The sequence below is a fragment of the Capsaspora owczarzaki genome (genome assembly GCF_000151315.2).
Source record: "Capsaspora owczarzaki ATCC 30864 unplaced genomic scaffold supercont2.5, whole genome shotgun sequence".
Classification (NCBI taxonomy): Eukaryota; class Filasterea; order Ministeriida; family Capsasporidae; genus Capsaspora; species Capsaspora owczarzaki.
The window spans coordinates 555319-581437 of NW_011887296.1; the positions used below are offsets into that span (position 1 = coordinate 555319).

The following is a 26119-nucleotide window of genomic DNA, read 5'->3' on the forward strand; positions in this document are numbered from 1 at the left end:
TCTCTCTCTCTCGCACGCTCTCACGTCGGTCTGAACGCTTCTCTGCGGCTTTGTTTTTGTTGTTTTGCATCGGACGTTAGTTCTCCCAGCAACAACAAGGAATATGGTTTTGTTTGGTGTGCGGTTGCCAACGTTGTCTTGACTCTCAACTGACTCGTCCACCTCAACAGAGTCTCGAGAGTGGAGCTTTTTTTGTCAACCTCCCAGACGTGCGGCAAACCGGACGGGGATGGTGAAGGGATGGGAGGAAACGGGCGGGGGGAAAAGAGGTGTCAAGAAGGAAAGTAGGGCGGATTTGAGCATTCACAAACATCGCCTTGCTCGGCTGCGCCGCATGCGTGCCCCATGTCTACCGTCGCGACTGGACGTGCACCGACGTTAGGTGTTTCGCGGTGAATCGGGGTTGGATTGTGGGTGGCAGGGATGAAGGCACGCGATGGGGCGAGAAAGTGTGAAACGAAGGAGGGGTTGGTCGTTTGGCTTTTTGGACTCGCTCTGCCCTCCGACGCCGCCCCTTTGTGTGTCTTTTTTTCCCACTGCCACTCAGCCACCGCCTCCCTCCCTCGCTCGGGCGACACTTGGCGTGACGCCTGTGTCTTTTCGAGGGCATCCCCGCACACGACGTTTCTCGCCTCTGCTCTGCATGTTCTTTCAAAACGCGAGCAACTGACTTACTCAACCAAGACAGCAAAAATAATAATAAAAACAAAAAACAAAAAACAAAAAAAAAATAAAAATAAAAATAAAAACAGAAAAAAAAAACTGGTTTTTGACCGTTTTGGAAAGATTGACCAGCAGTTCAAGGTCCATGCGAAGGTGAGGCCGCACAAAGCAAAAGGGTGGAGACGGAAGAAAAGAATGCTCCAGTCCGTGCAAAGAAGACATCATGAAAGCAGTAGGGAAGAGCAAGAGCGAGAGAGAGGAGCTAGAGAGAGAGAGAGGAGCGAGTGTTTGTGTGTGGGAGGCGTCAACAAGACAAGCCAAACCGGCAAGTCTACAACGAAGGAGCTGAACATGGGGGGAGAGGTCGTTTGGATTGATTCAAATAATGAATGAATGGGGATACTTGCCTCGGTTGCTTTCCAAGCCGTGGGTTGTTGGCGTAGTGGATCGGCCCTTTGCCCCCTTCTACCAAGCCGCGCCGTGCTCGCTGCTGGTACTGCTGCTGCTGTTGCTGATGCCAAGATGTGCCGTGACGAGGAGCGCCAAACACCAGGTTGACAAGCGAGGGCACAGAAAGCGCAAAACAAGACTGGAATTCAAAAAACCGCCAATCAACAAACCAAGTGAGACGTTATTTATCGCACGACATTGTGAATCTCACTCAAGCACGAGGTCAATGAGACACGGCAGAGCATGGGTCGACACATTAACGAAAGAAATAGAGTGATGAAAGTGGGGCTGGATCGGAAGCGAGTGCAATTGCACCAGTGAGTTGATCCAAACGGCAATGTGATGGAATGGTCAAATCCCACACATTTCGCCGACGCCACTCGGGAGGAATAGAAGGAAGAGGCGCGCTTGTGTGGTGTTGCATGATGTCGGCGTTGGGGCAAAGACAGCACTACAGCCCAGCACCACACCTTTGCAACGCGCGAGCACGAACAAAAGCTCGCATACATGATGCGGAGGAGCAAAAAACTCAATAACTGCCGCACTCTCACCTGTGGAGCACCACCAGCACCTCCCAAACCCCCGCTCCCAGCACTGCATCTGTGGGGATGCATGCGTGCATCTGTGAGAGCGCTTACGATGGATGATCTCGTGAACAGGAGATGGCAGCACGCCCTGGGCTATGAATCCAAACGACTGCGCCCTTTTTTTTGTGTGTTGTGTGTTTTTCCACTGTCGCCTCCGCTTTCTTCCCATCGGTTCCCAACAAACGTTCTCCTTATTGATGCAAGCAGTGATGGCTTTTGTGGAGGTGGGTGGTTTCGTGTCAGCCCCAGAAGTACTGCTCTTGGTTGTTGTGCAAACACGACGTTTGACCTCGCTTTTTGACCCAGCTGTCTTCTTCGCCGTCATGAGTCGTACTTGCACCCAGCTACTCCTCATTCGTTCTTCTTTTTGATCTTGTCTTTTGCATTCGCATTTAGTTGTTGTTGCTAACGCGAGCCGCCCTTCCCACGCTTACAGCAAGCGTGATGTTTGTTGTTTGACCTAATCCATCGCTGTTGCTGGGTGGATCTCAACCGCAAAATTCGCACCTCCTCACGTTTGCGCAATCACTCACAGCGCTCTCCCAGACCCTGGAGCCCGCATGCCCCCTTTTTTTTGTGGTCATGGCTTGCACTTTCATTTCTTCTGTGCCTCGTGGTCGTCGCAGTGCAAATGGAGTCGACCGTGATAACGTAAACATTTTTGGAACCGGATTTGCGCGTGCAGCGTCATTTTTGACCCCTTTCCCTCTCAACGAGCGGCGCGCCCCACTCCCTTTGAGATCATCGCGCCTCGCACGCACGTAAGACCACAAACGAGAAGCATAAGAGTACTAGCAGCATAGTACACAGCAACTGTGCTCAGTTGTGGCTGACGCGAGGGCGAGGCTGGACAGGTTGATGACGAACAACAACCACAACAGATCGTCGGATTCCCTCCCCCCAATACTTCAGCAGCACAAGACGAAGATAGGAGCAGCCTGCACCAGCAACCCCCTCATTTGCGCGATCGTGTTGTATTTGTGCGAGGGGTGTCTGCGCCATGGAGAGGGCGTGAGGCATCAGCCTGGCGGTGTAAATCGTGCTGTCAACGGCAACTCAGGATCTGAGTCACCAACCGCCACAGCAGAATGACGCATCCACGCCACCACCGCGCGTTTCTTTGTGGTTGCACCCTTCGCATCCAGCAGCGACATCTCACATCGTGTGCGAGGCACGGTCGTGGGCTCATCCAGCAATGGGCTGGTGCCTGACTGTTTGCTGGACGGAAACAGATCCATAGCTGTTTGACCGCAACGATATGATTCGCCCGATCGACACCCAGCGACCTGCGCTCTTCTGCCTCTACTCTCACGGGCGGGGGAGGTGGGGGGGGGAAGTCATAGCAAGTGGATCAAAGTGTGATGACGGCAAAGGGCGATCTTGCGGGGGCAGAGAGGCCAAATCTCTCACGCTTTCCTTTTCGTTTGTTGTGTGATGTGGATTGTTTTGGCTGTTCCCCCCGTGTTCATTGTTTTTACCTGCCACTGGGAGTGCAGCCAGTGCCTCCTGAATCACAGCGACTGTTTGAACTGTCTATAGTGCCGAGCGACGCAACCGCTCTAGCTCTTGCTGATTTCGAATCAGCAGACAGGAGAGAATGGCGTTGGCAACGAGCGTCGACGACAACAAACCAAGAGTGAGTCAAACGCCTCCGCTGCGTTCTGGATCGGATGAGCTGGAGATAAATGGGTCGGGGTATGTTCGTACACTCGCCGAGTCCATTGGGGGAAAATCCTCCCCAGCAAGGAGCAGGCGAGAGATCGCACAGCGGCAATCGCGAGCACAATTGTCAACACCCTCTCCCATCATCCACTACCCGGCTATAGATAGATAGGCCACTTTGCCTCGATTCAAAGCACCCTCTTTACGTCATAGTCGCGATTGTACAGCTCAAGTGTCCTTGCTCATCGCGGGGGAGGGGATAAAATGTTGACAACAGTGCTGCATTTGGTCCTGTAGATCTAGGACAAACCGCCGCTTTACAAAACACACATGAATGATAGCTGGAGGCCTCCTCCACTTCGTCGAGACCCGTTTTGGCTTGTACGTGTTGGAGGACGGGGTTTGGGTCTTGGCAGGTCCGTTGGCAGTACGAAATGGCAGTCACCCCTCGTTCATCACAATGCTCTTTGTACAAGTCCTGTTCAATTCATATCTGGCATTTGTCTCACCAATAGCTTCCTGGGTTGTTGTTCGCCGGAGCTGATTGCTTTCCAGGGTTGTCAATCTTTCGTCAAAAGCATATTCGTTCAGAATCTGCACAAATTTGCAAATTCATCCGCACTCCTACAGTACAGTAGATCTACAACTCGTCCACCCTCCCAATTTCGACCATTCCGAACTTGCGCAATAAAACTCAGAAGACGACAAGACACCCTCAGTCATCAAATTTCTCCATCCAACACAGTTCACACACACATGTCCGGGTCCACGTTGCCACCGGCATTGCATCCGACGCCCGGATCGCCCGTAGCAGCGACTGCAGCAGCAGACCCGAGCGACTCTGAGCAGTTCTTCTCTGGCGCAGTGGCTGGCGTTGTGCGCACCGTCTCGCGGGTGGTTGCGTCGCTGGGCACCAAGACGATTGCCGGCACGATCGCCGGTCTGAGCGAGGAAGTCATGGGCTACCCGCTCGACCTCGTCAAGGCAAGTGTCTCTGAAGAGCTGGATGTTCCATCGATGATGCTTCTTGCAATTGAAGTGGAGGTTGTCGTTGTTGTTGTTGTTGCTGCTGTTCGCATGATTCAACAACAAAGCTTGCCAAACCGCCAAGACTGCCGAACGAAACGTAACGTAACTTGAGCGATACTGACTGACGTCCGTACATTGCCCCACTCTCCTAGACTCGAATGCAAGTGCACACAAAGCCAGTCTCAGCGCTGACTGTATTCCGCGAAGTCATTGCTCAGAACGGTGTATGTTGGGTTTTGTTTTTTCGTGTCCGACTGTAAATTTGTTCGATTATTCTGACGCTTTTGGAACACTGGACGACATTTGTCTTGTCTCGTTGGGTGTGGAATATCGCAACCATCGGAAACCACGCAGGTCACAGGAATTTTCAAAGGTCTGGGTCCGCCGCTGGCCGCATCCGCATTCGTCACGTCAGCACTGTTTGGCAGCTACTCGGCGGTTCTCGCTCAACTGCACACTCACCCCGTCATCCACGAACATAGCTTCTTGCGTATGTTGTAATTTCTTTTTGCTGCTGGGAGATTGTCGTGCTTTGGGGCTTCTCATAACATGCGTTGCATTTTCCAACGTTGAATCTGTCCCTGCAGAATTGAACGTGCACAACGCCATCGCAGGTGCTGGTGGTGGCTTGGCGCAAGCATTCCTTACGTGCCCCATTGATGTCGTCAAAAACCGGCTGCAGGTAGGTGTCGTCTCAACACTGCGGCGCTCTGTCGAGTTCTTCGCGTTGCGGCTTGCTCAAAATGAAGCAACAACCCCTCAACCCAGATCGAAGGCATGGGGCACGGCGACGGCGGCCATGGACATGCTCATGGAGGCGGCGGCAGCGCCTTCAAGCTCGCTCGGCACATTGTTTCGTCCCACGGGTTGCGCGGATTGTATCTTGGCTTTGGTCCGACCCTCATGCGTGATGTGCCCGGTTACGCCGTGTTCTTTGCCTCGTACGAAAGCCTAAAGCATTTGATGCTGGGCGATGCCAAGCGTGGCGACGACGCAGAGCCGGACGGTGGCGAGCACGCTGGCGGGCCCTTGGCCGTCATTGTTGCAGGCGGCACGGCTGGCTCCCTGTACCACCTGTCCACCTATCCGTTTGATGTGGTCAAGACGGCCATCCAGACGCAGCCAGATACCTATCCGCGCATGTACAAGAACACGTTCGACTGCTACAAGCAGTTGGTCGCGCAGTATGGACACGGCGCGCTCATCCGCGGCATTGGCCCGACCATGGTCCGCGCCTTCCCTGCAAACGCGGCGGGCTTCTTGGCATACGAGCTGACTCTTCGTTTGCTCCCGTAGAAGGACGATTTGTCGTCGCTCCACGAGACAACACGATGCCTTTTTTGCGTTCTTGGTTTTTTTTTTTATGGAGATTCATTGATGAAACAAAACATACGACAATTCCACAACAACAACAACATACACCACTAGCTGGATGATACAACTGCGCGCGTGAGGTGACTTTTTTGTTTTGTTACTGCTGCTTTCGGATCTCGTCGAGACGGTTGACAATGAAGTGGGTCGAGTCCAAAAAGCGCTCCACACACTGGGTCAAGCAAGCCTCCTCCTTGGCCTCGAGGCGGTTGCCTGGCTTGTCGATGCACTTGTCCCAGCACATTTCCGTAAATTTGTGAACCTATTCAGCCAAGTTTGTAACCATATCCGTTGAGTGAAGATGGGAATCGGGTTTTCACAGGGAGACTTTTTTTTTTTTTTTTTTTGTGGTTGGAACTGTAAATTGCACAGTAATCTGTGATGATACTATTTCTGGTGTGACTTCGGCTTCAAACCGTCGCGGGTTGTGCGAGTTGACGGTTTGGCTGCCCCGTGCATTGCGCTGCTTTTGTCGGTCTTGGCAGTTCAGCACTTGCTCCGCTCACCAAGCAACGATCGCCCCTCGTTCTTGTTGGGCTTGCTTGTTGCGTGTGCTTTCGGCTTGACTGCCGATGCAATTGAGGTGTTGCCTCCGAGCTCAGGGGTAGGCGAGGGACGCTCGACGGCGCGCTCAGCTCAAAGCCATGCGTCTCGCAGCCCAAAAACGCCTCGCTCGTCCGTCCACCTGCTTCCCCTCTGCCTCTTCCTCTGTCTCGCTCTCTCGCTCGGTACCATGAATGTAAACACTGCGTAAACAGCATGTGCTAGAATTGTCACTGCCGAATCGGATCGGATCTCGTCCTGTCTGCTCTCTCTCTCTCTCTCTCTCTCTCTCAATGTTCCACTCAGTCACCGCTCATGCTCAGATGGATGGGCAAAAAAGACCCCCCGTACTTGTGCGTGGAAGCGAGCTTTTTGCTGCTCAATCTCGACAAACTGCTGGAGCTCCTTGTCCGTATCGTAGCCGGGAATGCTGGAAATCTGCTGCTCCATTGTGTGCTCTTAGTGAAGAAAAGAAGACTGTGCGTGTGTCGAGAATAAAAAATAAATAGGGATGGGCATTGCACATGGGGTACAAAGCATACACGCAAGCTCAGCTGTTGTACAAGAAAATAAATAAATCGAGGGAGGAAATGTTGTGGGACGGCTCGAAAATCAATGGAGATCAATGACACGGCTCGGGCTCGGGCTCGACGCCTGCCATGGTGTGCGGCAGACAGGACAGGGCTTCTGTCCCTTGGATCCTTGAGCACACGGTTCGCACACACAAGCGTGGCGACATGGGAGAAGCGACACGCTCCGCGCTCGCTTGACACACCACAGACACTCGCCTCGGCGAACCACCTTGCTGTCAGCAGCCGAGGCCGTGCTCCTCTCGGTCAAGCGCTGCAAAACAGTGGAAAAGTCTGGACGCTCCTCTGGTGAGTCGCGCAGACACTCAATCGCAACGTTGCATGCGTCTTCCGCAACGCGTTGCATGCGCTCCTGCCACTCAACCTCTCGGTCGAGCTGGCTGGCCAAGCCGTCGCTGTCCAGACGCTTCAGCTCAAAGCTGGGCAATTGGGCAGTCCACATCTCAAGGATTAGCATGCCAAACGAATGCACGTCCGTCGTGAGCGAGACTTTGCCCAAACTCAAATATGCGGGGCACAATGTGGCGCGGACGGCAGAGCACAATAACTGCGCAGAGGACGCTCCTGCAAAGGGGGGCACAAAGCCAAAGTTGGTCACTTTGGCAACGCCCGCAGCATTCAGCAGCACACTCGCAGTTGAGAGTCGAAGATGGAAAATCGGCTGGTTGCGGCTGGCTGTTTGCGCGTAGAGCATCGCGCGGGCGACGCTTTCGATAACGTCCTGACGCTGGTGCCCGGTGAGGCGAGCCTTGTGCTTGCCATCCAGCCAGTCGCGCACCGTCCCGTTCGGCAGGCATTCGTAGATCAAGTTGATGCCGCCAGTTGGCACCAGCGCGTGGTCGAGAAGCGGCGCAATGTGCTCGTGCTTTAGGTGATTGCTCATGAGCTTAATCTCTCGGTCGACCCATTTCTTGTCAGTCAGCACGGTCGCAGACATGGGTGAGTGATAAACAACCACCTGGTAGCCATTCCATTCACCGCGAAGGTGGGGTCCAAGAGTCCCGTTGGTCGCAGCCTCGGGTGGCTGATCGACAGCCAGTGACAGACGATCGTCGGGGTAATCGTCCATCGGCTGGGACGCCTCGAGTGAGGGCATGTTATCGAAAGGCGAGCATGGGCGCGCGGGCACGGAAATGTCAGGGCGCAAGGCAGCCAAATGAGCGCTGGTGCTAAAGAGTCCGTTGTTGTTGTTGTTGTTGTTGTTGTTGTTGCCGTTGTTGTTGCCGTTGTTGTTGGAAGATTGGGCGTGAAAGGGCGCAGAAACACGACGCGCATTGGAGGAGGAGGAGGTCTGGTCGGACGATGGCGATTCTGCTGCAAGTGATTCTACATGCATGGCCACTACCGCAGCTTGAGTCTCGTCCATTGACGAATCGTCCATGCGATCGTGGCTCGGAGATGTCGCGTAGTTAAGGCTAGGTGGCAGGGTGCCCAAGCTCAGTATTGAAGGCTGGACCTCGACGACGCTTGGCGTGATGGTCTGGGCAAAGTGCACACTTGGATCGTCCGAATGCGCAATGACATCGTCATCCTCTCCATCAGTGTGCTTGTCTCCGTCACCCTCAACGTCCACATCAGAATTGGTCGGAGGCTGCTCTTGCGCAAGGCTTGCGACGAGATTGCGCATCGCTGTTCGCTTGTTGGAAATGTCGCTGGGCGAGAACCAGGTTGCGTTCTACCACAATGGCGCAAAGGAGAGTATGTCAACAAAGATGAGCCAAGGAGTATAATCAGCGCAAACAACGCTCGCAACAGTTCTGCAGTCGCGTACGCAATGAAGCCCCGCGGTCGGGTCGATGATGAATCGCTCCATCAACTCCAACAAGTACACGCCACAGTCGCAATAGTTGGTTTGTTTGGGGCACTATCGCAGCGAGGTGAAAACGAAACATTGGTTGAGCACAGACCCGCAGCGAAAATAGAGTGAAATAGTTTAAAAAAACAATAAAACAAATAAAAAAATCACCTTGGCCACGCTGCCTTTCATGGAACGAAAATCGACAGGTGGCTGCTCGGCCCGTTTGTTTTTCCACTCGGATGATAGATAGCTGTGTGCAGCAATGAGCGAAGAGAAGGAGACAGAATGAAACGCCACGCTTCCTCAGACCAACGGAAGCAAAAGAGAATCTTCTTACCCGAGCAACTGTCTGGAGACTTGGGATCGAAAGGATCCGTTTAAAGAATCAAACATGATAATTTGAGGCATCGTGGTTGAGGACCTGTTCAGCCCAAGAACAAAACAAAACATAAGCAACAACAACAAAGAAGAAAAAATGATTCAGAGCTAAATCTACGTACTTGGAAGGAGCGTTCGCCTCGGACGGCAGCTCAAGCAAGGAAGGAGTGGACAGCTGAGTATCGTCACTTGGCGAGTCGGCGGGCTCGACAACCAAGCTGCTGGCGCTGGGGACGGGGCTGGCGGCAGGGTCGGCTGGCTCTGTCGGCTCCTCAGGCGACGACGACTTGTGGACGGATCTCTCAGCACTATCCCCATTCATCGGTTGTGGCCCAGAGTCGGTTGAGCCTGGGCGACTTGTGGCAGCATCCGACTCTGACTGGGCAAGGAAACTCTCTGCAAACTTTCCAGGGTAGCACACGACCATAAAGTACCAGTGTTGGCTGTGGGGAAATCAAAAGGTGAGCATGCGCGTTCTTGTGGACAAAGACCAAACCTCGCGCATTTCAAAGAGGAATCGGGCATACCTGGCGTTGATGGGAAAGAACAAAAAGTCCTTGGAAAAAATATCGACGTTGCGCGTCCAGGTCCGAACATGTTGGTACTTGATGTCCATGAGATCTTGCGAGCTGGATGGGGTCGATGGCGAAGAGTAGGCAACGCAAAAAAAAAATCAATGAACAGCGCGGTGACACGCCGAGAAAGCTCAGACATCAACAAACCTGGATTTCTCAGTCGGGCTGGTGCCGTTGCGGTCCCGGGAGAAGGGATCGCTGCTACTATGAGTTCCAGTCAGTCGACTGTAAAAGAAGGTGCTGAAAACGTGGCATTGATTGCGCTGCGCGTCCGATGCTTTGACGGTCAAGAAATAGCTGAAAACCGAAAACCAGAAGAAGCAGAGTGAGCAAAAGCTGGGACTGGAGCAACAACGAACGAACGAACGAACGAACGAACGAACGAACGAACGAACGAACGAACGAACGACGCAGCGCAGGAACGAGGAATCGAGCAAGAATGCTTACTTGATGTAAAAGTCCAGAATGACATCGTTCAAGTACTCTTCCTCGTACAGTCGCATCGCATCGGCATTGCGAACAGTGATTGGAGCGCCGATTAATGGGCGGTAGATGACGTCGCTGCGTCAAAGAGGAATCACCCACCGAAGCAACAAGACAAAGAAAGCGAACGATCAATCACACAAGCGGTTAGCGCCCTTGGCTGTTGACAAGTACAACAACCTGCGCAATTATTGAGCAACATGAGTGCGCATACCTAGTGAGCAGCTTGGGTCTGGCTTTGACCACCTCGATACCAGACAATGCGGAAAAGTCACTCCCGGACGAAATACTGGACCGCGTTCGGCGTGATGTGAGCCCAACAGCGCTCGTACCGGCACCAGAACAGATAATTTCGTCCTTGGCTGCGCGACCACGATTGATTGTGTTTTCAACGAGCTGCACATCGTACGACGTGGAACTGCACAGGATGATCATGCGAACGTCGGAGAGTATCGACTGCTGCTCGGCCTCTTGAGCAGCAGCAGCAGCGGCGGCGGCGGGGCGAACGCCAGCAGCAGAGGAGGGGTGCTTGAATTGCTTGTCCCATAGACTATCTTGACCAGAGGCGACAGAGAACAAGGGCTCTGTGCGTCGCGGCGCAAGCGCCCCTTTGCCGACAGTTTCGTTGACTTGAGGGAACAGATCGGCAGAAAAGTCCGAGCCGGGATCATCCGTCGTGGTGGGAACTTTGCTCGAGCGCGAGGCAGCGGTTTCTTGGTTGGGCTCTTTGCTCGGGCGCACATGAATGGTGGTCTTGCGGGTTTGATGCTCAAACTTCCAGTCCGTGATTTGAGCCAACGGCACCACTACCTGCAAGAGGTCTCCGCCGCGAGTGTTTGACGTTTGCGCTTGGAAAAGCGGGGGCTCCGTGTCTTGCGTGGCAATGTGGGATTGGTCGAGCGCCGAGTCGTCATCATCGCAAACAATGGGAGTGCCTGTGCTGGCGGAGCGGGCGGTGGTTGGGACGAGAAGGAGGCTGAGACGCGACGCTTCGAACGTGATTGACACAACCCTTCCAGTGATTGTCTTGCCGTCAGGCAGCTCAATGGCGGCAGTGTCCGCGGGAATGCTCTCCAGCGAGTCCAAGTGGCTCTTTTTGGTCCGGTGCGAGTCCGGGTCGTACGGTAGCGAGCGGCGTCGCTTCAATCCTCCTTGCTGGGATTGGAATGCATTGTCATCGTTATCGCCCTCGCTGACCTGGGCACTCGAGCCACCATGGAGTGGTTTCGCCGCAGCAAAACTGTCTTTGATGTTACTTTGCCGTGTGCCGCGTGTGACGACGGTCCGTGTCGACTCTGCCGCTTGCGTCATCCGCTTGCCGGGGCGCCGGTTTGCGTGCGAAGACATTTTGTCGTCGGCATCGTCATCGTCATCGTCCAGTGTTTCGTCGCTCATCCGGAGCATGGGCGATGCCGGACTCCGAGATGATTTTCTGGCGGCCGATGATGTTGGCGAGGCACTCGCTCTGGAGTTCCGACCCGGATGTTTGGAGCCGCTCGATGAGGTTGCAGCTGCTGCAGTGGGGGATTTCAGATAAAACAGCTGGGCGCTGGCAGGAAGGCCGTCCTGTGACTTGCTCAAGGACGACGATTGCCTCGGGTCTTTGGCAGCTGGCGACACTCGGCGCTGCCCGGACGAGTCCTGCTTGGCTTCGAGGACCCCGAGGTCGTGGTGGCCGGCATCGTCATCGAGAACAATCATGGATTCGTTGAGAGAGTGGGACGGTGCAACGTGCTGGTCCCACTGTGCCGCCGCTTCGTCGTGTCGCAATTGGTCGGGGTCTGCGGCTCTTTGACGTGGTGGTTGCGCAGTCTTTGGCTTGACTCGTGCGAGCCCTGAACCTATTATTGTGTGATTCGGCAAACTCGAAAAGCCACGTACTGGGTGTGAAGGTCTGGGTTCCGGAAGTGTCAATGCGGGCTCGGCTCCGAGCTCGGACTGTTGCAAGTCGGGGGGACGGTCGCGCGTGACTAGAAATGCGGAATCGATTGGCTCCGAGTCTTGCACAACAAGCACGTCTCCGTGCGCCGAATCGTCGCCGTTCCCGTGATGGTTTGAGTGATGGTTTGCGGTGATGGGTGCTCTGTCGATGCCTTGTTCTTCTTCCAAGTCTTCTTCTCGTTGTTGCTGTTGCAAGTCTTCTTGTCGTCGGTGGCGTCGTTGTTCTTGGGTGCTCCGGGTGGCATGTCTGTCATCAGTGTCGGCACGATCTTGCGATAGATTGGCAGGTGCTCGAGCGGCTCGGACGGCACGTCGACCACTGAGCGACTGCGAGACTGTGGATTCTGTCTGCTCGCTTAGCACTGGTGTAGTCCTAATGCTACCATCACCACCACCACTGTGGCCGGCACTCGTGGTGATCGTGGCAGCGACACTGGCGGGAACTTGTCTTCGCTCCAGCGACAAGTTCTTGCGACCGCCCAAACCCGCAGCATTAGGCAGTCGTTCTGAGTAGTCCGGATTCAGTGCGCTGGTCATACCGACGCGCATCAATGATGGTGATGATGAGGACAATGCTCTCGACGGTGTTCTTGCAACTTGCGCTTCAGCGTTGCTGTGGTCGTAGTCCTCGTCGTCGCCGTCGCCCGGTGCTGTGAACTGCTTCCGTCGTGTTGTCGTTGCGGTCTTGTCTTGCTTGCTTGTCAGGCTTGGTTCCATTCGCGTCGTCGTCGCCGTCGTCGTCATGCTCGTCCATCGGTAGTCGTCGTCGTGGTCCTGCTGGCTGTCCTCAACGCGCTCGTCCTGCTCCTGTTCCTGCTCCTGCTCCTGCTCCTGCTCCTGCTCCTCGTCCTCCTGCTGCCGCCGCTGCTTGCTGGTGGCTTGCTCGTCGTCATCGTCCTCGTCCACAACATGCACCGTGTCTGGCATGTCGCGTTCGAATGTGCTTGTGTTTGCGAGTTTTGCTCGCTTGAAACCAAGCACACGACTGGAACAAGAACTGAGCTCCTTCTGAGCAACCGAGATTGACGTTTTTTAAAAATGGTGGCGAATGTCAGTCACTGGCATGTAACGCGCTGAAGAGTATTCAGCCTGCTTGTCTGGATGGCAAACAGTTGAAAGCAATCCGGACTGACTCGGTGCCGGTCCACTTTGTACTCTAGGGCTGGCATGGGTGGCTTGGAGTGCATCACTTCATGTTGTGCTAGAATGACAATTCTCCAACCTCTGCTAGATCTAGATATCTCTCTACAGTACGATGCATGAATGAATGAATGAATGAAAGCTTGTTTGTGTGTGTGTGTGGTCGACCTTTTCTGAGCCTTCTTTGCGCCTTGAGATCTCAACCCATTTGATTGTATTTGTTTGATTCGTCTTCCCGAATTTCCACTCTTCAAAATCCCCCATCTCTTAGAAAAATGGCTTCTGGCTTTGGCGCGTTTGGCGGCCGAGGACGCTGCTTTCCATTGTGGAGCGACTTTGTCGACTGCGCGCGCGACGCCACCCAGCCGATGCAGTGCGCTGCCCAGACCGAGGACTACCTCGAGTGTCTGCACCACGTCAAGCAGGTGAGTGATGCGACACGAAAAAAGCGGGGACATCACAAATCACAAAGGGCAAAAAAAAAAAAAAAAAAAAAAAAAAAAAAAAAAAAAAAAAAAAAAAGCTCAATGCAAAAGCAATAGAAAAGCGCATGGAAAAAAAAAAAAAAAAAAAAAAGTTTTGCTTTTTCGTTTCTTTTCGTATGTGTTTGCATTGAGTGAAGCAGGGTGGCAGAGAACGAACACTTCTGGATGGATGCAGGACCACGAGTCAGCCAACGAAGTGAACTCGGGCACTGTTTGTGCTGTGGGGGAAGCCGGGGAAGGGGTGATCCGACCACGGCGATAGAAGGCTCAATGGAAAAGCCGTTGTGGCCGTCCTTGTGAGCTCGGACAGCCCGATGGACTGCATGAGTGGGGGGGGAGGTGGTGGCGAGTGCTTTGTTGTGCATGGGGGATTGCCGGACTTGGATGAGCACGGTGCGCGGCGCGGATGGAGGACGAAGGGAGAACTGTGATCCGCTTCCATTGACCTCCTTCAATCCAATGCCTTAGACCATCGGGTCATTGACTCTTGCATATGAATTCTCATGAATGTGTGTGTGTGTGTGCTTGTTTTTTTTTGTGTGTGTGTGTAGGGTCGCCGTGATCGTGCCATCGAGGCCGAGCGCAAGAAGCAAGCCGCCAATCCACCAACTCATGCTGCTGCAGCTCCGCCAGCACACTGATTTCTGATTGATTCTGATTGAAGTGCCGCTGCTGCTGGGGGCCCGTTCCTGTGTGCAACAAAACAAGCAAAATTTCAACCAACCAGTGTTGCTTTTGCCTGAAAATGACGCGTGTGGTGTCAACAGAGAAAAAAAAAATATCAAAAAATACATTGCAAATAATCCTTCCTTCCTTCCTTCCTTGTCTTTGTTCAACGTTGTTGTTGAGGCTCAATCTATGGCTTGTCCAACAAAGCATGGCAGCAACTACAGGGCACGGTCACATCCGAGCTGAGCAGCGACTTGACGAATCGCCGTTTCTCGCTCCTCAAACATTGGATGCGAGAAACTAGCACGATCGCCATCGGGCGTGACGCCAAGCACGACCCACTCACGCGGAATACCCACGGGCGGCGGCCACGAGATACTCTTTCGTTTACTAAGGTACTCTGCAGCGGCGGCGGGCGTGTCACGGAGATGGAGGGGCACGTAGTCTTGCGGGAATTCTGTCGTGTAGTTGTCGAACAGGAACTTGTTGAATGCCCGCGATGCAGCAAAGCGCGCAAAAGCACCATCGACAAAGTCACATCCCAAGGCAGCTGCACGACGGTCTGCTTGTAGCTCGACAAACTGGCTCGACAACGCGTGCATGCTCGTGACTGGAATGACGGCGAGCAAGCTGCTTGCCACCGTTCGCACAAGTCTGCCGCGGCGCGCGAGTATGCCGCGGCGTGCCAGGAAGGCAGACAGACCACAGAACGTCACTGCAAGCACATTTGCGCGTGCGATTGCCCAAAAGCCGTGCGCGTGCTGAATGTGCGAGAGCTCGTGCGCAATGACAAAGTCAACCGCCTCGATCGGCATGTCGTCGTAGAATGTGAGCGCGTCCTTCAAGACGGGATGCAAGATGGAGTTCTGCGATGTCACTCGCCGCTGCGGCGGAGGGCGACGGGACAGTATTGCTTCCCCGGTTGCCTTGCCCGAATGGTCGCTCGTTGAGGCGGATTTTGGCAGACCATCCTCACCCTCGCCCTCGCGCGGCACTGAGGCATCACCAGATCCGAACGACGACAATGATGATGATGACGCCATTCTTGATGTCGACGCATTCGTGTCGTCGCTCGGGACGAATCTTGATCCCGCCTTGTAGTGACGCTTGATCGCGGCGGCCATCGCGTCTGGCAGCACGACGAACGGACCCGGCCGCGACGACAGCGAGCCCTGCGACTCTGCATAGATGGCTTCGTGGACTCTGACGCGGACTGACCGCGCCTCTTGGTCCGTGTAGCCGAGCAGCTTGGCAATGCGCCGGACGCGCTCAATCACCTCGTACTCTGTGGCGAACGTCGGCAGCGTCGCGTCGTCCTCGCTCGGATAGAGCGGGTTGAGTTGCAGGTTGACGGCCGACGCGTTCACGTAGCCATACAGGCCGATGCCGCATCCGACCGCGAACGTCGTAACCGGGTTGCGCAGAAACGCAGGGACGATGATTCGGACCATCAGCACGACGTCTGAGAAACGGTGATGAGAAAAGAGAAGAGTGAGACTGAGAGACTGAGACGCGAGACGTGAGACGTGAGACTGAGACTGCGAGACGTGAGACGTGAGACTGAGACTGCGACTGAGACTGAGACTGAGTTTTGTCTCCTCGAACGTGCTGAGCGCGCGTTGATCTTTGAATCTCTTTGTCCATCCCCGTCTCAATCTCAATCCCCATCTCAATCCCCATCTCAATCTCTCAGTATCTCAATCCCATCTCTCACCATCTCTCAGTCTTCTTCCATCCACCCCTCCATTTCCAAACATGCTTGCCGCCTCGAGCGCCATTCTTCGCCGCGCTGCCGTCGCTGCTGCTGCCGCTGCTGCCGCTGTGCCTGCATCATCCGCAGTGCCTGCCCGTCGCGGCATCATGACGCTGACATCGTCACTCAACGGCTTTACCGACGATCAGAAGCAGGTAAGACAGCAAACCCCCCTCTCAGCTGCTGCAATGCGAGCTCCCAACAAAGTCACGTACAAGGCGACTCACTGGGATTGATCCTGACCCTCTGGCCTCGATGGGGTCGCACTCACTGAAACGATCTCTCGTATATGCATTGCATTGTTGTAACAATCATGATGCTGATGATGACCATGATGACTGGGTTGGCGATGGAGTAGCTGCAACAGGTCGCTGAAAAGTTCGCCCAGGACAACCTCGCGCCGCATGCTGCCGCGATCGACAAGAACAACAACTTCCCGGGCCTCCGCGACTTCTGGAAGAAGTGTGGCTCGATGGGCTTCCTGGGTGTCACTGCGCCCGAAAAGTACGGCGGCGCCGGTCTGGGCTACTTTGAGCACGTCCTCATCATGGAGGAAATGTCCCGCGCAAGCGGTGCGATCGCGCTCTCGTACGGTGCGCACTCCAACCTCTGCGTCAACCAGATTGTGCGCAACGGCACTGAAGCCCAGAAGCAAAAGTACCTGCCCAAGGTGAGCGATTTGTGACGAGCTGTCGCGTTGTGTTTGTTCGCTCTCGTTTCTCACGGCTTTGAGAGGTTTTGCTCTCTCTGTCCCCCTCCCCCGCCCCTTCCCTCCCCTCTGATTGATAATCGTGCTGCAGCTCATCAGCGGTGAGTTTGTTGGCGCGCTTGCCATGTCGGAGCCCGGATCTGGCTCGGATGTCGTCTCGATGCAGCTTCGCGCTGAAAAGAAGGGTACGTTTTGCTGCTATAGTGCGTCTGTACTTGCTTGCAACGCTGCTTGTACATCTTCGAGACCAACAACTATCGCACAATCCTCTGTCCTTTCTGAATCGTCAATCGCGACCGGACAGGCGACAAGTACGTCCTCAACGGCAACAAGTTCTGGATTACTAATGGCCCCGACGCTGATGTCCTTGTCGTCTACGCCAAGACCGACGTTCGCGGTGGATCCAAGGGTGTCACTGCCTTCCTTGTTGAAAAGGTGCGTGACTGAATCGGATGACGATTTGAGACAGTTTAGCCGCAGTTGTTGCATTTGTTTTTTTTTTTTGTTTTGTTTTTTTTTTTTCATCGCTCACCGCTCCATCGTGCTCCTCTGGTCTCTGCTTCCACAGGGCTTCAAGGGCTTTACCACTGGCCCCAAGCTTGACAAGTTTGGCATGCGTGGATCCAACACTTGCGAGTTAATCTTTGAGGACTGCGAAATCCCCGGTAGGTTTTCGGTTTCGTTTTTGGCGGCACGGCAGCAGGTCACTGACTCATCAAGTCGCTCGTGAAAACGTTGGGTTTTGTAGCCGAAAATGTCATGGGTGGCGTTGGCAAGGGCGTCTACGTGCTGATGAGCGGCCTCGATTACGAGCGTCTTGTTTTGGCTGGCGGCTCCACTGGGTAAGGGGTGAATTCCCTTGAAAATCGCTGCGTATCTCTTCTTTGTCGCGCTGAGAATCGTCGTGGTGTTGCGCTGTCGGTCACAGTCTGATGCAAGCCGCCCTGGACATTGCCATCCCCTACGCCCACACTCGCAAGCAATTCGGCCAGAAGATTGGCGAGTTCCAGGTGAGTGGCAATGACCTGTGGAGCTGTGTTCCAAACCTTGTGCTAGCACTGCATTCTCACCTCTCCATGAAATATTCCAGCTCATGCAAGGCAAGCTTGCTGACATGTACACCAAGCTCGCGTCGTCGCGCTCGTTCCTGTACGCCGCTGCTCGCGCTGCCGACCGTGGCGAGATTGACGGCAAGGTGAATGAGCTCAACACAAACAGCAATTGGTGTGCCAGTTATGCCCTTTTTCGTTGAACGCGAACGCCAACCCGAATATCTCTTTGTTTGTTTTCTTTGTTTTCTTTCTTTTTTCTTTTTTGGTAGGATTGCGCTGCTGTCATCCTCTTGTGCGCTGAGAATGCCACTCAAGTGTGCCTCGAGGCCCTCCAGACCCTTGGTGAGTTTTCAATCTCTTCTGCAGCGGCAACGATGGGACCCGTCTGAGCTGACTTGCCGTTTCTCCCCCTTTCATGTTTTTGTTTTATTTTTCGTTTTTTTTTCTGCCCTCTGGTGTGGCGCAGGTGGCAACGGTTACATCAACGAGTACGACACTGGCCGTCTTGTTCGCGACGCCAAGCTGTACGAAATTGGCGCTGGCACGTCTGAGGTCCGTCGCCTTGTCATTGGCCGCCATTTCAACTCGCTCTTCCGCGACAAGAAGTAAAAGCGCCAGCAAGCACAATTTGAGGCGCCCTTCCCCCCCCCCTCCCAATGCTAACAACAACATCATCATCAATGTGCGTGACAACTACCATGGATGTTGATAAACCAAAATATACTTTTCGACACAAAACCAATCGTCCCATTTCATTCACAAGTCGGCAAGAACGGAAACAGTAATAATTCTCAAAATACTAGCTCGCTCTCATGAATCAACTCTTTGACAAAACAGAATCTCAGTTCGCTCTTTGTGGGTTTGTTTTTTAAAAATCCTGTTAGTAGAATGCAATGGAGTGAAGAAGCGTTCTTGCGTGTTTGCGCTGAAACTCGTCAAGAACCTCCTCAATCTTGACCTCGAGATCGTCGGCTTGGTCGAATGCTTGGCACATTTTGAAGATGAGCGCGGCACCAACCGTCGCCTCTTCGTGGTTATCCTTGATGTCAATGTTGATAATGTGAACTGGTCGAAAGGTCCGGCTGTCGCGCGCCTCGAGCACCTCAAGCACTTGATCGAAAACACGCTCCTCGCAGGTAATAATGACATCAAACAGCGGCTTGGCGTCCGCAAACCGTTCTGGTGCTGTCTTGATCTTCCTATTCCGGTCGAGCATGGACAGAATTCCATTTCCCGTGTAGAATGCGTTATCTTTGGATGCCAGTTCGGCATAAATGTCGTTGTATGGTGTGTTGAATTCATAGACGTTTGGCTGGTCGGGTGTAGGTCCTGGCAGCTTGACATTGTTGCCTGATCCGTACGAGCAGACGTCAAATCCCTTTTTGCTGCAGCGACAACAACAACAAGACAAAACAACAACAGCGAAACAAAACAAAACAAAAAAAGAAAGTCAGAATATGCGAATTTCGCTCAGACATGAGAATCAAGATCGTTTTGAGTGTCAGATCAGCTTCCAGCCAGAGTCAATAGAAACAGCTGGAAAAACGGAAAAAAAAAAAAAAAAAAAAAAAAAAGGTTGCCGGTGTGACCGAAACGGAGCAACCAAAACAGGGCCACTGCGTGATCTCGTCACAAGCGCCAATCACACCAAATGAAGCCCCATAAACCGATGGACGGGAATGGACTGATGGCCCAACTGGACTATTCATGCTGGTTGCTCAGGCTGTTGCGGCTTGGAGCCGGGCCTTGGTGTTGCGCCCATTGCTCCACAACGCCGCACTCGATGCGCTCCGCCGCTGGACCGAGGCAGCAGAATCAAGCAAGCTACCACCTCACGCAGCGGCACCGGCGGTAGAGCAACCGCAACGTGGTCTTGTGGCTGTTGTTCCCACAGCAAGCACGAAACACCAAAAAAAAAAAAAAAAAAAAAAAAAAAAAAAAAAAAAAAAAACAAAAAAAAAAAAAAAAAAAAAAAATATCACGACCAACCTGAGAAGCGCATGGGCTTCCATGCTTCGGTTCTGGTTGCTGGAGCAGATCACTGCGTACTTGACTCGACCCATTCGCTGAGGGCAAGATTTGTTAGTGGTAGTATCGCTTTGAGTGGCTGGTTTGGTGTTTTGTAACGAGAATGCGCAGGGCGATTTGGAAAATGAAGTGGAACGAGAGTTGTTCCAACAATGAAACAAGAAGACTGAGAATGACTGAGAATGACTGAGAATGATGGAGTCTCAGTCCACAAATGCTCATTCGTTGCTGTCATTGATTCACTGGTGGTGCTTGAAATGAATGATGGCTGGATCAACAAAAAAAAATGGTATTTTGCATTTGCACCAGGACAAGAACATAACATGAATGCACGCCCAACCAACAAAAAACACACAGCCCCTCTCGCCACCTCGTTCAAGACCCAAAGTGCTCGGCCTTGTGATCAATAGCGCGGTACTCGTAAACACCCTTGCCGTCAAACTGAAGGACGTACTCGTGGTGGCGCCAGAGCGACTTGCGGTGGGACACGGTGAAGAGGGTAATGTTGAGCTTGCGGCAGTGGTCGTACATGAAGCCCTCCACGTCGACCGAGACGGCGCTGGTGCACTCGTCGAGAATGGCAAACTGAGGACGGTGGTAGAACAGACGAGCCATGGCCACGCGTTGCTTTTCGCCGCCGGAAAGCACGTCCATCCAGTCCTGCACGGCATCCCAGCCGTTCTCGCGGTCGGCCAAGTAGTCGAGCTTGACTTGCTTCAAAAACTCGAGCAGGTCGGCGTCGGTCATGCCGCGCTTGGCGAGGTCTGCTTGCGAGTGCGGGTAGATGACCTGGTCGCGGAGGGTGCCGAGCGTCATGTAGGGACGTTGGGGCACGTAAAAGAGCTTCTCCTTTGCGGGCTTTGTGAGCTTGCCGCCAAAGATGGGCCAGAGCTCGCCGAGCGTTCGGAAGAGCGAGCTCTTGCCGCAGCCGTTGGGGCCTGCCACGAGGACGTTGCAGCCCGACTTGACCTCGAACGAGAGGGCGCGCACGAGAATGTCGCCGTTGGGCGTGACCAACGGCACGTTCTCAAACTTGATGACGTGGTCCTGGTAGAAAATCTTGCCAGCGTTCGGCGCCACTGGTGGCAAGCCCGAGTTGTCCTGCGCAGCGGCGGCAGTGGCAGACGCGCCTGCCTGCTGGCTCTGGACCATGGTGCGCTTGTAGCGGTCGTGGTTGAGATCGTGCAGCACCTCCATCAGGTCGGTCATGCGGGTGGTGAAACCGGCAAGACGCGTGAGCTCGCGGCCCGCGAGGACGAGACGGCCGACGGCGGTGGCCAGGTTGATGAGCATGCGTCCGCTCTTGTAGTAATCTTCCATCATCTCCGAGTGAGACATGCCCTTGAAGCGCTCGCTGGTTGGGTCCATGAAGGGACGGCTGACGACAGTGAAGCCGATGATCGTGGCAAAGTACTTGGCGACGAACGAGTCAATGACGCCCATGCCAAAGCGGAATTGCATCGAGCGACGGAGCATGTTCACCAGGCGGTTGAAGGTCTGGGTGATGACGAGCTTCTCCTTCTCGTTGCCATTGTAGAAGGCGATTTCTTCGGCGTTCGTGATGAGACGCGAGTTGACAAAGCGGAACTCGCCCTCGAGGCGCTGCTCGTTGACCGTGTACCAGCCCGTCGGGCGGCGTAGGCGGGTGAGGAAGGCGCCAGAGACGGCGAGGTAGGCGAGCATGTACGCCGGGCCTTGGGCGCCGATCGAGCCGGCGAGCTTGCGTGCGTAGATGAAAATGTCCAGAATCGGCTTGGACACGTTCGAGTACAAGTCGGCGATCGAGTCGCAAAACTTTTCCAAGTCCTGGGTGAGCAGCTGGTCGGCGTTGGCAATGCGGTTGTCGAGGTTGGAGATCTTGTAGTAGGTGAAGCCGCGCAGGTACTCGCTGTACAGGTGGTTGGTGAGGCGTGTGCGGAAGCGCAGCGCCAACTCGTTCAGGCCGTACTTGAGCAGGTTGGTCACGCAGCTGATGGGCAGCAGGGCGTTGAAAAAGTGGACCAGGCCCTCACGGAAGCCCGCCGCGTCGCGGCTAATGATGGTCGACTCGATGGCGGTGGTGGTCTTGATCATCCACAGATCGCAGTAGGTTCGTCCGACCATGGCTGCTGCGACGAGCACAATGAATCCCATCTCGGGAGTAAAGACGCCCGGAATGACAATCCTGAGCAGCTTGCGCAACCGCGCAAAGAAGACGCCGTCGACTGCAATCTTGGACTTTGCTTGGCGGCTCGCGGCAGCGGCTGCGGCGGATGTTGCGACCGAGTCATCCTACAAGCGTTGCATTCGTGGGGGGGGGGGGTGAGCAAAATTGACAAGCTTTGAGTTTTTGCGAGAAGCTCAGAAGATTTTCTCAGAAATTCTGATTTTCTGTGTTTTTTTTTTTTCTTTTTCTTTATGATGATTTGAAGCTGGTTTTTTTCAGTTGCTTTATCGATATCAGCTTGCGATATTCACATGTTGAAATCAATAGAGAATGGAGAAATGGATTGAATGTCCAACTGCTTGATTCAAGTCGAGCGTCGTGTTGCGGAAGCGGAACCCGAAACATCCGACCTGCTTCCAGCGCTTCCGCTGCTGCTGCTGCTCCTGTGACCAAAGCCCCAGCGCTGCAGCACCCGCGGCGATCAACGGGTCGCGCCGACCCACGATTGAATGGTGAGCTTGTTTTCCGCTCTACTGCAACAAGCCACTCGAAGGGGGTCGATCGCGACTCGGGAGGAAATTGAAGTGAATGAAGAGCGGAGAGCATCATTGATCTAACAATGACCACCACCAGCACCAGCCACCCCTGCCCCATCCAGACACACACATACACGCTCGAATGGTGAACAATGAACATTTGGCGCCTTGGGTGGAGGAAGGGCTCGAGTGGACGAGTCGTACGGCGTTGGCTCTCTTTCCCCTTAACTACTGACTGATTCTACTGGCTGATTCTACTGACAGTGACTCTGACTGACTTGGCTTTCGCTTACCTTGGAGCTTGACTTTGGGTTGCGCGTGACGGCAGAGTAGATGCCGACGAGCAGGAAGGCGCTGCCGACTGCAATGCCGTAGGACTTTGTGTGCTTGGACAAGATGGACGGCATGACTGGATTTTGCTATGAGAAAAGAAAAAAAGGACTAGACTTTTGTAGGAGAAGTCAAGTGGATTTAGTATGTGAAGGAGTGTAAAAAACGGAGTGGGTCGTATGATGTTTGACTCTCTGACTTTTCGCTTGCATTCACTTTGGTTTTTCTTTGTCATTTATTCTATTCTTTGTCCAGTCTTTTATTGTACTACTTTGTGTTTGTATTGGTGAATTAATCAATGCCTGGCAGCAGTGGATATACTTGGATTGCTCGCACAAACTCAACCTCGAGTCTGTCAGTGAGGTACAGTGACTTGCTCAAGCCCCTTTAACCCACCGCCGACTCTTCATCATCATCATCATCATCGTCATCATCATCATTATCATCACCATCAGCTGCAGCTGCAGCAGTTGATTGTCCTGCGATGCAGACCCCCTTCTTCGTCCAGTCATGAGAACTCAATCACACACCGGTGACACGACTCGCTCACCACATCTACGCGCGTGTTTTGCAACTGTGCACTTTTGCATTCTGACTATTGTTTTGTTTTTTGGGGGGGGGGGCTGGGGGCGGGGCGAACACTGGTTCAGGTACGGTCACAGCCTCACGCTGCTGGACGGCTCGCTCTACCTGTTTGGTGGCACGACCAACGACGTGAGCAACACTGCGTCCGAGGACACGTACGCAGAGTACTTTGGCGACTTGCATGTAGCCGCGAGTAAGTCTCACAGTGATGAGGAAGTAGCTACTACTTGAGTTACGTTTTGAATTGGAATTGTTGTACGGAACGTTACTCACAATCACTGTGATCTGTGTGTGTGTGTTTGTGTGTTTGTGTGTGTGCGAATTACGTGTCGCTGTCGTTTTGCCGTTTGGTAGCAACGGGACCAGATGCATATGCGTGGAAGAAAATCGAGCAGCAAGGCGACCTGCCCAAGGAGCGCGAAGGCCACACGACGAACGCGTTTGCAGGCCAGCTGTATCTGTTTGGAGGCAGCGCCGACCATGAGACAAACCTGAGTTTCAACACGGTGCATTCGTTCAATCCGGGTGAGCTGGGAACAAGCTGTTGACCAGAAGACCAACAAAAGAAGGGTTTGATTGTTTTGTCAACTCACCGTATTCTTCCATGTATCCCCCTTTTGTTTGCAGCCACGAATGCGTGGACGCTGTGCAAGCCCGCAGGCTCGCTGCCAAAGCCGCGACTCAACCACACTGCGACGGATTTCGGTGTGGGCAAGGTGCTGGTTTTTGGCGGCTATTGCAACCGCGAAGCCATTAACGATTTTGCCGTCCTCGACATCCGTAAGACAGCTGAACTGTTGTAGCAGCGTGTCTGTCTGTGTGTGTGTGTGTGCCTTGGTTTGAATTGATTTGATGGCATTATTATTTTGCACGCTCCATCCCTTAGCGACCATGTCCTGGTCTGTCCCTTCCACGAGCGGACCGGTCCCTTCTCCCCGATGCGACCACGCGGCTGCATCCATTGACAGCCGTGTCTACATTTTTGGAGGCACGGCCGGGTCGGATGTGTGGCTCAACTCTCTGCACTGCCTCGACACTGGTAGGGGCAAATCTGCAGAACTTTTGTCGTTCAAGGGAGTTGCTTTTGGTTTTTGACTGACGAAAAACAACAAAAAAAAACGGTTTGTTCCACACCCGATGCGTTGGATTTCACAGCGACCATGGCGTGGACCAGCATTAATGTCGCCAACCCTCCAATTGCTCGCGACTTTTGCACCTTGATTGCCTTCCCAGAGGCTGATGGGGACGCGCTTGTGCTCTTTGCTGGCACGACGGGTGCTCAGGACGGCGACGAGGGCGATGCTGTTCATTTCAACGATGTGCATGTGTTCCAGTCTGGTAAGGGCAGAGTTGTGGTGTGAACGTTGTACAAGAGAGCTGAAACCCGCGCTGATTGTCGTTGCTTGTCTTGCTTGTTGACATTACTTGTGCAGCGTCTAGCAACTGGCGCCTTGTCGCGCCGGAGGGCAAAGCCCCTGCAGAGCGCTGGGGACACTCGGCGGTGCTTGTAAACAGCGAGATGATTGTTGTTGGCGGCACCAACGACACGTGCGACTTGAACGACACCATCGCGCTGACCCTTCCCGTGCATGGTATGGTTCAAAAATGGCATTTGTACAACTACCTCTTTGGCTTGTGGCTCACGTTGCTTTTGATTGGCGTTTCAATGGTTTTTCAATCACTTTGCAGTCGAGTCCAAGGTCGCGCAGCTCAAACGAACCATGCAAATTCCCGTGGGCAAGCCAAGCCAAGCAACCCCGAATGCCACAAAGCCTTCTGAACCCATTGCGGCTACTGCTGCTGCTGCTGCTACTACTACTACCACTACCACTACTTCTACTGCCGAAGCTGCTGCTCCTGTCACAGCTGCACAGAGTGCTGCCAGCTCGGTTTCGCCGCTTCCTCGCACAACGCCACCGCAAGTTTCGTACGCCATCAACACTCCCGTCCCCGCTCCTGCCCCGGTCATCATTCCGACCGTCATTCCAAGCAGTGCTGTTGGCAGCGACGTGACTGCGCCGGTTGATCAGCTGGAGCAAAACATGCTCTCCACGCTCAAGCAGCTCTTCGAGACGCTCCGCGCGCAAACAGCGCATGTCGACCACCGCTTGCTGCAACTGGAGGAGGACAACCGCGCACTCGAAGCAACGCGGACTGTGCAGACCGAGATTTTCGCTCAGCAGCAGCAGGAGGTCGAGCAGCTCATCCAGGAGCACAAGCGCGACAACGAGGCTTGGCTGGCCGCGCTGACTTCCGAGAATGACGTGCAACGGGCTGCGCTGAATGCTGAATGGGCTGACCTGCGCAACCAGCAAGCGCAGCTGGTCAAGGATCGCGAAATGTTTACCGAAAAGTCCAAAAAGATGGAGGCGATCATGCAGCAGTTTTCGTCGCTGGGTCAGTAGGCGGACTGCGGTGTCTGTGATGTGTGTTGTTTCTTTCTAGGGACAGCTTCTCGTCGGTTTTGTGGTGTGTGTATGTGTGTGTGTGTGAGGACAAGTCTCTTGTTTGCCCCAACGTGAATGTCGTTGCTTGAACTGCTCCGTCTCAATCGAAATTGTGCAATGAATTCTGCTCCTGATCCAATTTCATCATCTTTGCTCAAACCCACCAATT

At 53.8% G+C, this 26119-nt stretch overlaps 9 protein-coding genes across 10 annotated transcripts; 4 read left to right on the forward strand and 5 right to left on the reverse strand.

Annotated features, from left to right (window-relative positions):
• Positions 1-4064: 4064 nt before the first annotated feature.
• Positions 4065-5968, forward strand: CAOG_03609. Of its 2 annotated transcripts, none has more exons than XM_011272015.1 (5): positions 4065-4346; positions 4457-4615; positions 4746-4881; positions 4979-5073; positions 5160-5968. In XM_011272015.1, exons 2-5 carry the CDS (start codon positions 4550-4552, stop codon positions 5685-5687), a joined length of 825 nt encoding a protein of 274 aa, XP_011270317.1. In that variant the 5' UTR covers positions 4065-4346; positions 4457-4549; the 3' UTR covers positions 5688-5968. The 2 variants fall into 2 exon arrangements, with proteins under 2 accessions (XP_011270317.1, XP_004363337.2); XM_004363280.2 differs by having other exon boundaries at positions 4544-4615.
• On the reverse strand, positions 5737-6773 carry CAOG_03610 (hypothetical protein). Its single transcript, XM_004363281.2, has 2 exons — positions 6657-6773; positions 5737-6024 (listed from the first exon to the last, which is right to left on the reverse strand). The coding sequence occupies exons 1-2, from the start codon at positions 6753-6755 to the stop codon at positions 5863-5865; spliced, it is 261 nt and encodes an 86-aa protein (XP_004363338.1). The 5' UTR covers positions 6756-6773; the 3' UTR covers positions 5737-5862.
• A 40-nt stretch (positions 6774-6813) lies between these two features.
• On the reverse strand, positions 6814-13057 carry CAOG_03611 (hypothetical protein). Its single transcript, XM_004363282.2, has 9 exons — positions 10344-13057; positions 10094-10207; positions 9794-9943; positions 9599-9700; positions 9194-9514; positions 9031-9114; positions 8862-8943; positions 8667-8759; positions 6814-8570 (listed from the first exon to the last, which is right to left on the reverse strand). The coding sequence occupies exons 1-9, from the start codon at positions 12995-12997 to the stop codon at positions 6918-6920; spliced, it is 5253 nt and encodes a 1750-aa protein (XP_004363339.1). The 5' UTR covers positions 12998-13057; the 3' UTR covers positions 6814-6917.
• A 410-nt stretch (positions 13058-13467) lies between these two features.
• CAOG_03612 (hypothetical protein) lies at positions 13468-14512 on the forward strand. The gene is made up of 2 exons (XM_004363283.2): positions 13468-13635; positions 14247-14512. The coding sequence occupies exons 1-2, from the start codon at positions 13486-13488 to the stop codon at positions 14334-14336; spliced, it is 240 nt and encodes a 79-aa protein (XP_004363340.1). The 5' UTR covers positions 13468-13485; the 3' UTR covers positions 14337-14512.
• CAOG_03613 (hypothetical protein) lies at positions 14484-15928 on the reverse strand. Its single transcript, XM_004363284.2, has one exon. It carries the CDS (start codon positions 15813-15815, stop codon positions 14583-14585), a length of 1233 nt encoding a protein of 410 aa, XP_004363341.1. The 5' UTR covers positions 15816-15928; the 3' UTR covers positions 14484-14582.
• Positions 15929-16052: 124 nt separating this feature from the next.
• On the forward strand, positions 16053-18620 carry CAOG_03614 (isovaleryl-CoA dehydrogenase). Its single transcript, XM_004363285.2, has 10 exons — positions 16053-16272; positions 16476-16787; positions 16918-17011; positions 17131-17261; positions 17395-17491; positions 17575-17668; positions 17755-17836; positions 17917-18021; positions 18148-18220; positions 18345-18620. The coding sequence occupies exons 1-10, from the start codon at positions 16120-16122 to the stop codon at positions 18485-18487; spliced, it is 1284 nt and encodes a 427-aa protein (XP_004363342.1). The 5' UTR covers positions 16053-16119; the 3' UTR covers positions 18488-18620.
• A 138-nt stretch (positions 18621-18758) lies between these two features.
• Positions 18759-19941, reverse strand: CAOG_03615 (Ssu72 protein; the record flags this gene model as incomplete). The annotated part of the gene is made up of 3 exons (XM_004363286.1): positions 18759-19263; positions 19725-19757; positions 19868-19941. The coding sequence occupies 3 exons, from the start codon at positions 19939-19941 to the stop codon at positions 18759-18761; spliced, it is 612 nt and encodes a 203-aa protein (XP_004363343.1).
• A 233-nt stretch (positions 19942-20174) lies between these two features.
• CAOG_03616 (ATP-binding cassette) lies at positions 20175-23028 on the reverse strand. The gene is made up of 2 exons (XM_004363287.2): positions 22882-23028; positions 20175-22177 (listed from the first exon to the last, which is right to left on the reverse strand). The coding sequence occupies exons 1-2, from the start codon at positions 22993-22995 to the stop codon at positions 20282-20284; spliced, it is 2010 nt and encodes a 669-aa protein (XP_004363344.1). The 5' UTR covers positions 22996-23028; the 3' UTR covers positions 20175-20281.
• A 155-nt stretch (positions 23029-23183) lies between these two features.
• CAOG_03617 (hypothetical protein) lies at positions 23184-26106 on the forward strand. The gene is made up of 8 exons (XM_004363288.2): positions 23184-23281; positions 23569-23696; positions 23858-24028; positions 24131-24283; positions 24390-24542; positions 24659-24841; positions 24937-25095; positions 25193-26106. Exons 1-8 carry the CDS (start codon positions 23217-23219, stop codon positions 25906-25908), a joined length of 1728 nt encoding a protein of 575 aa, XP_004363345.1. The 5' UTR covers positions 23184-23216; the 3' UTR covers positions 25909-26106.
• The last annotated feature ends 13 nt before the right edge of the window (positions 26107-26119 follow it).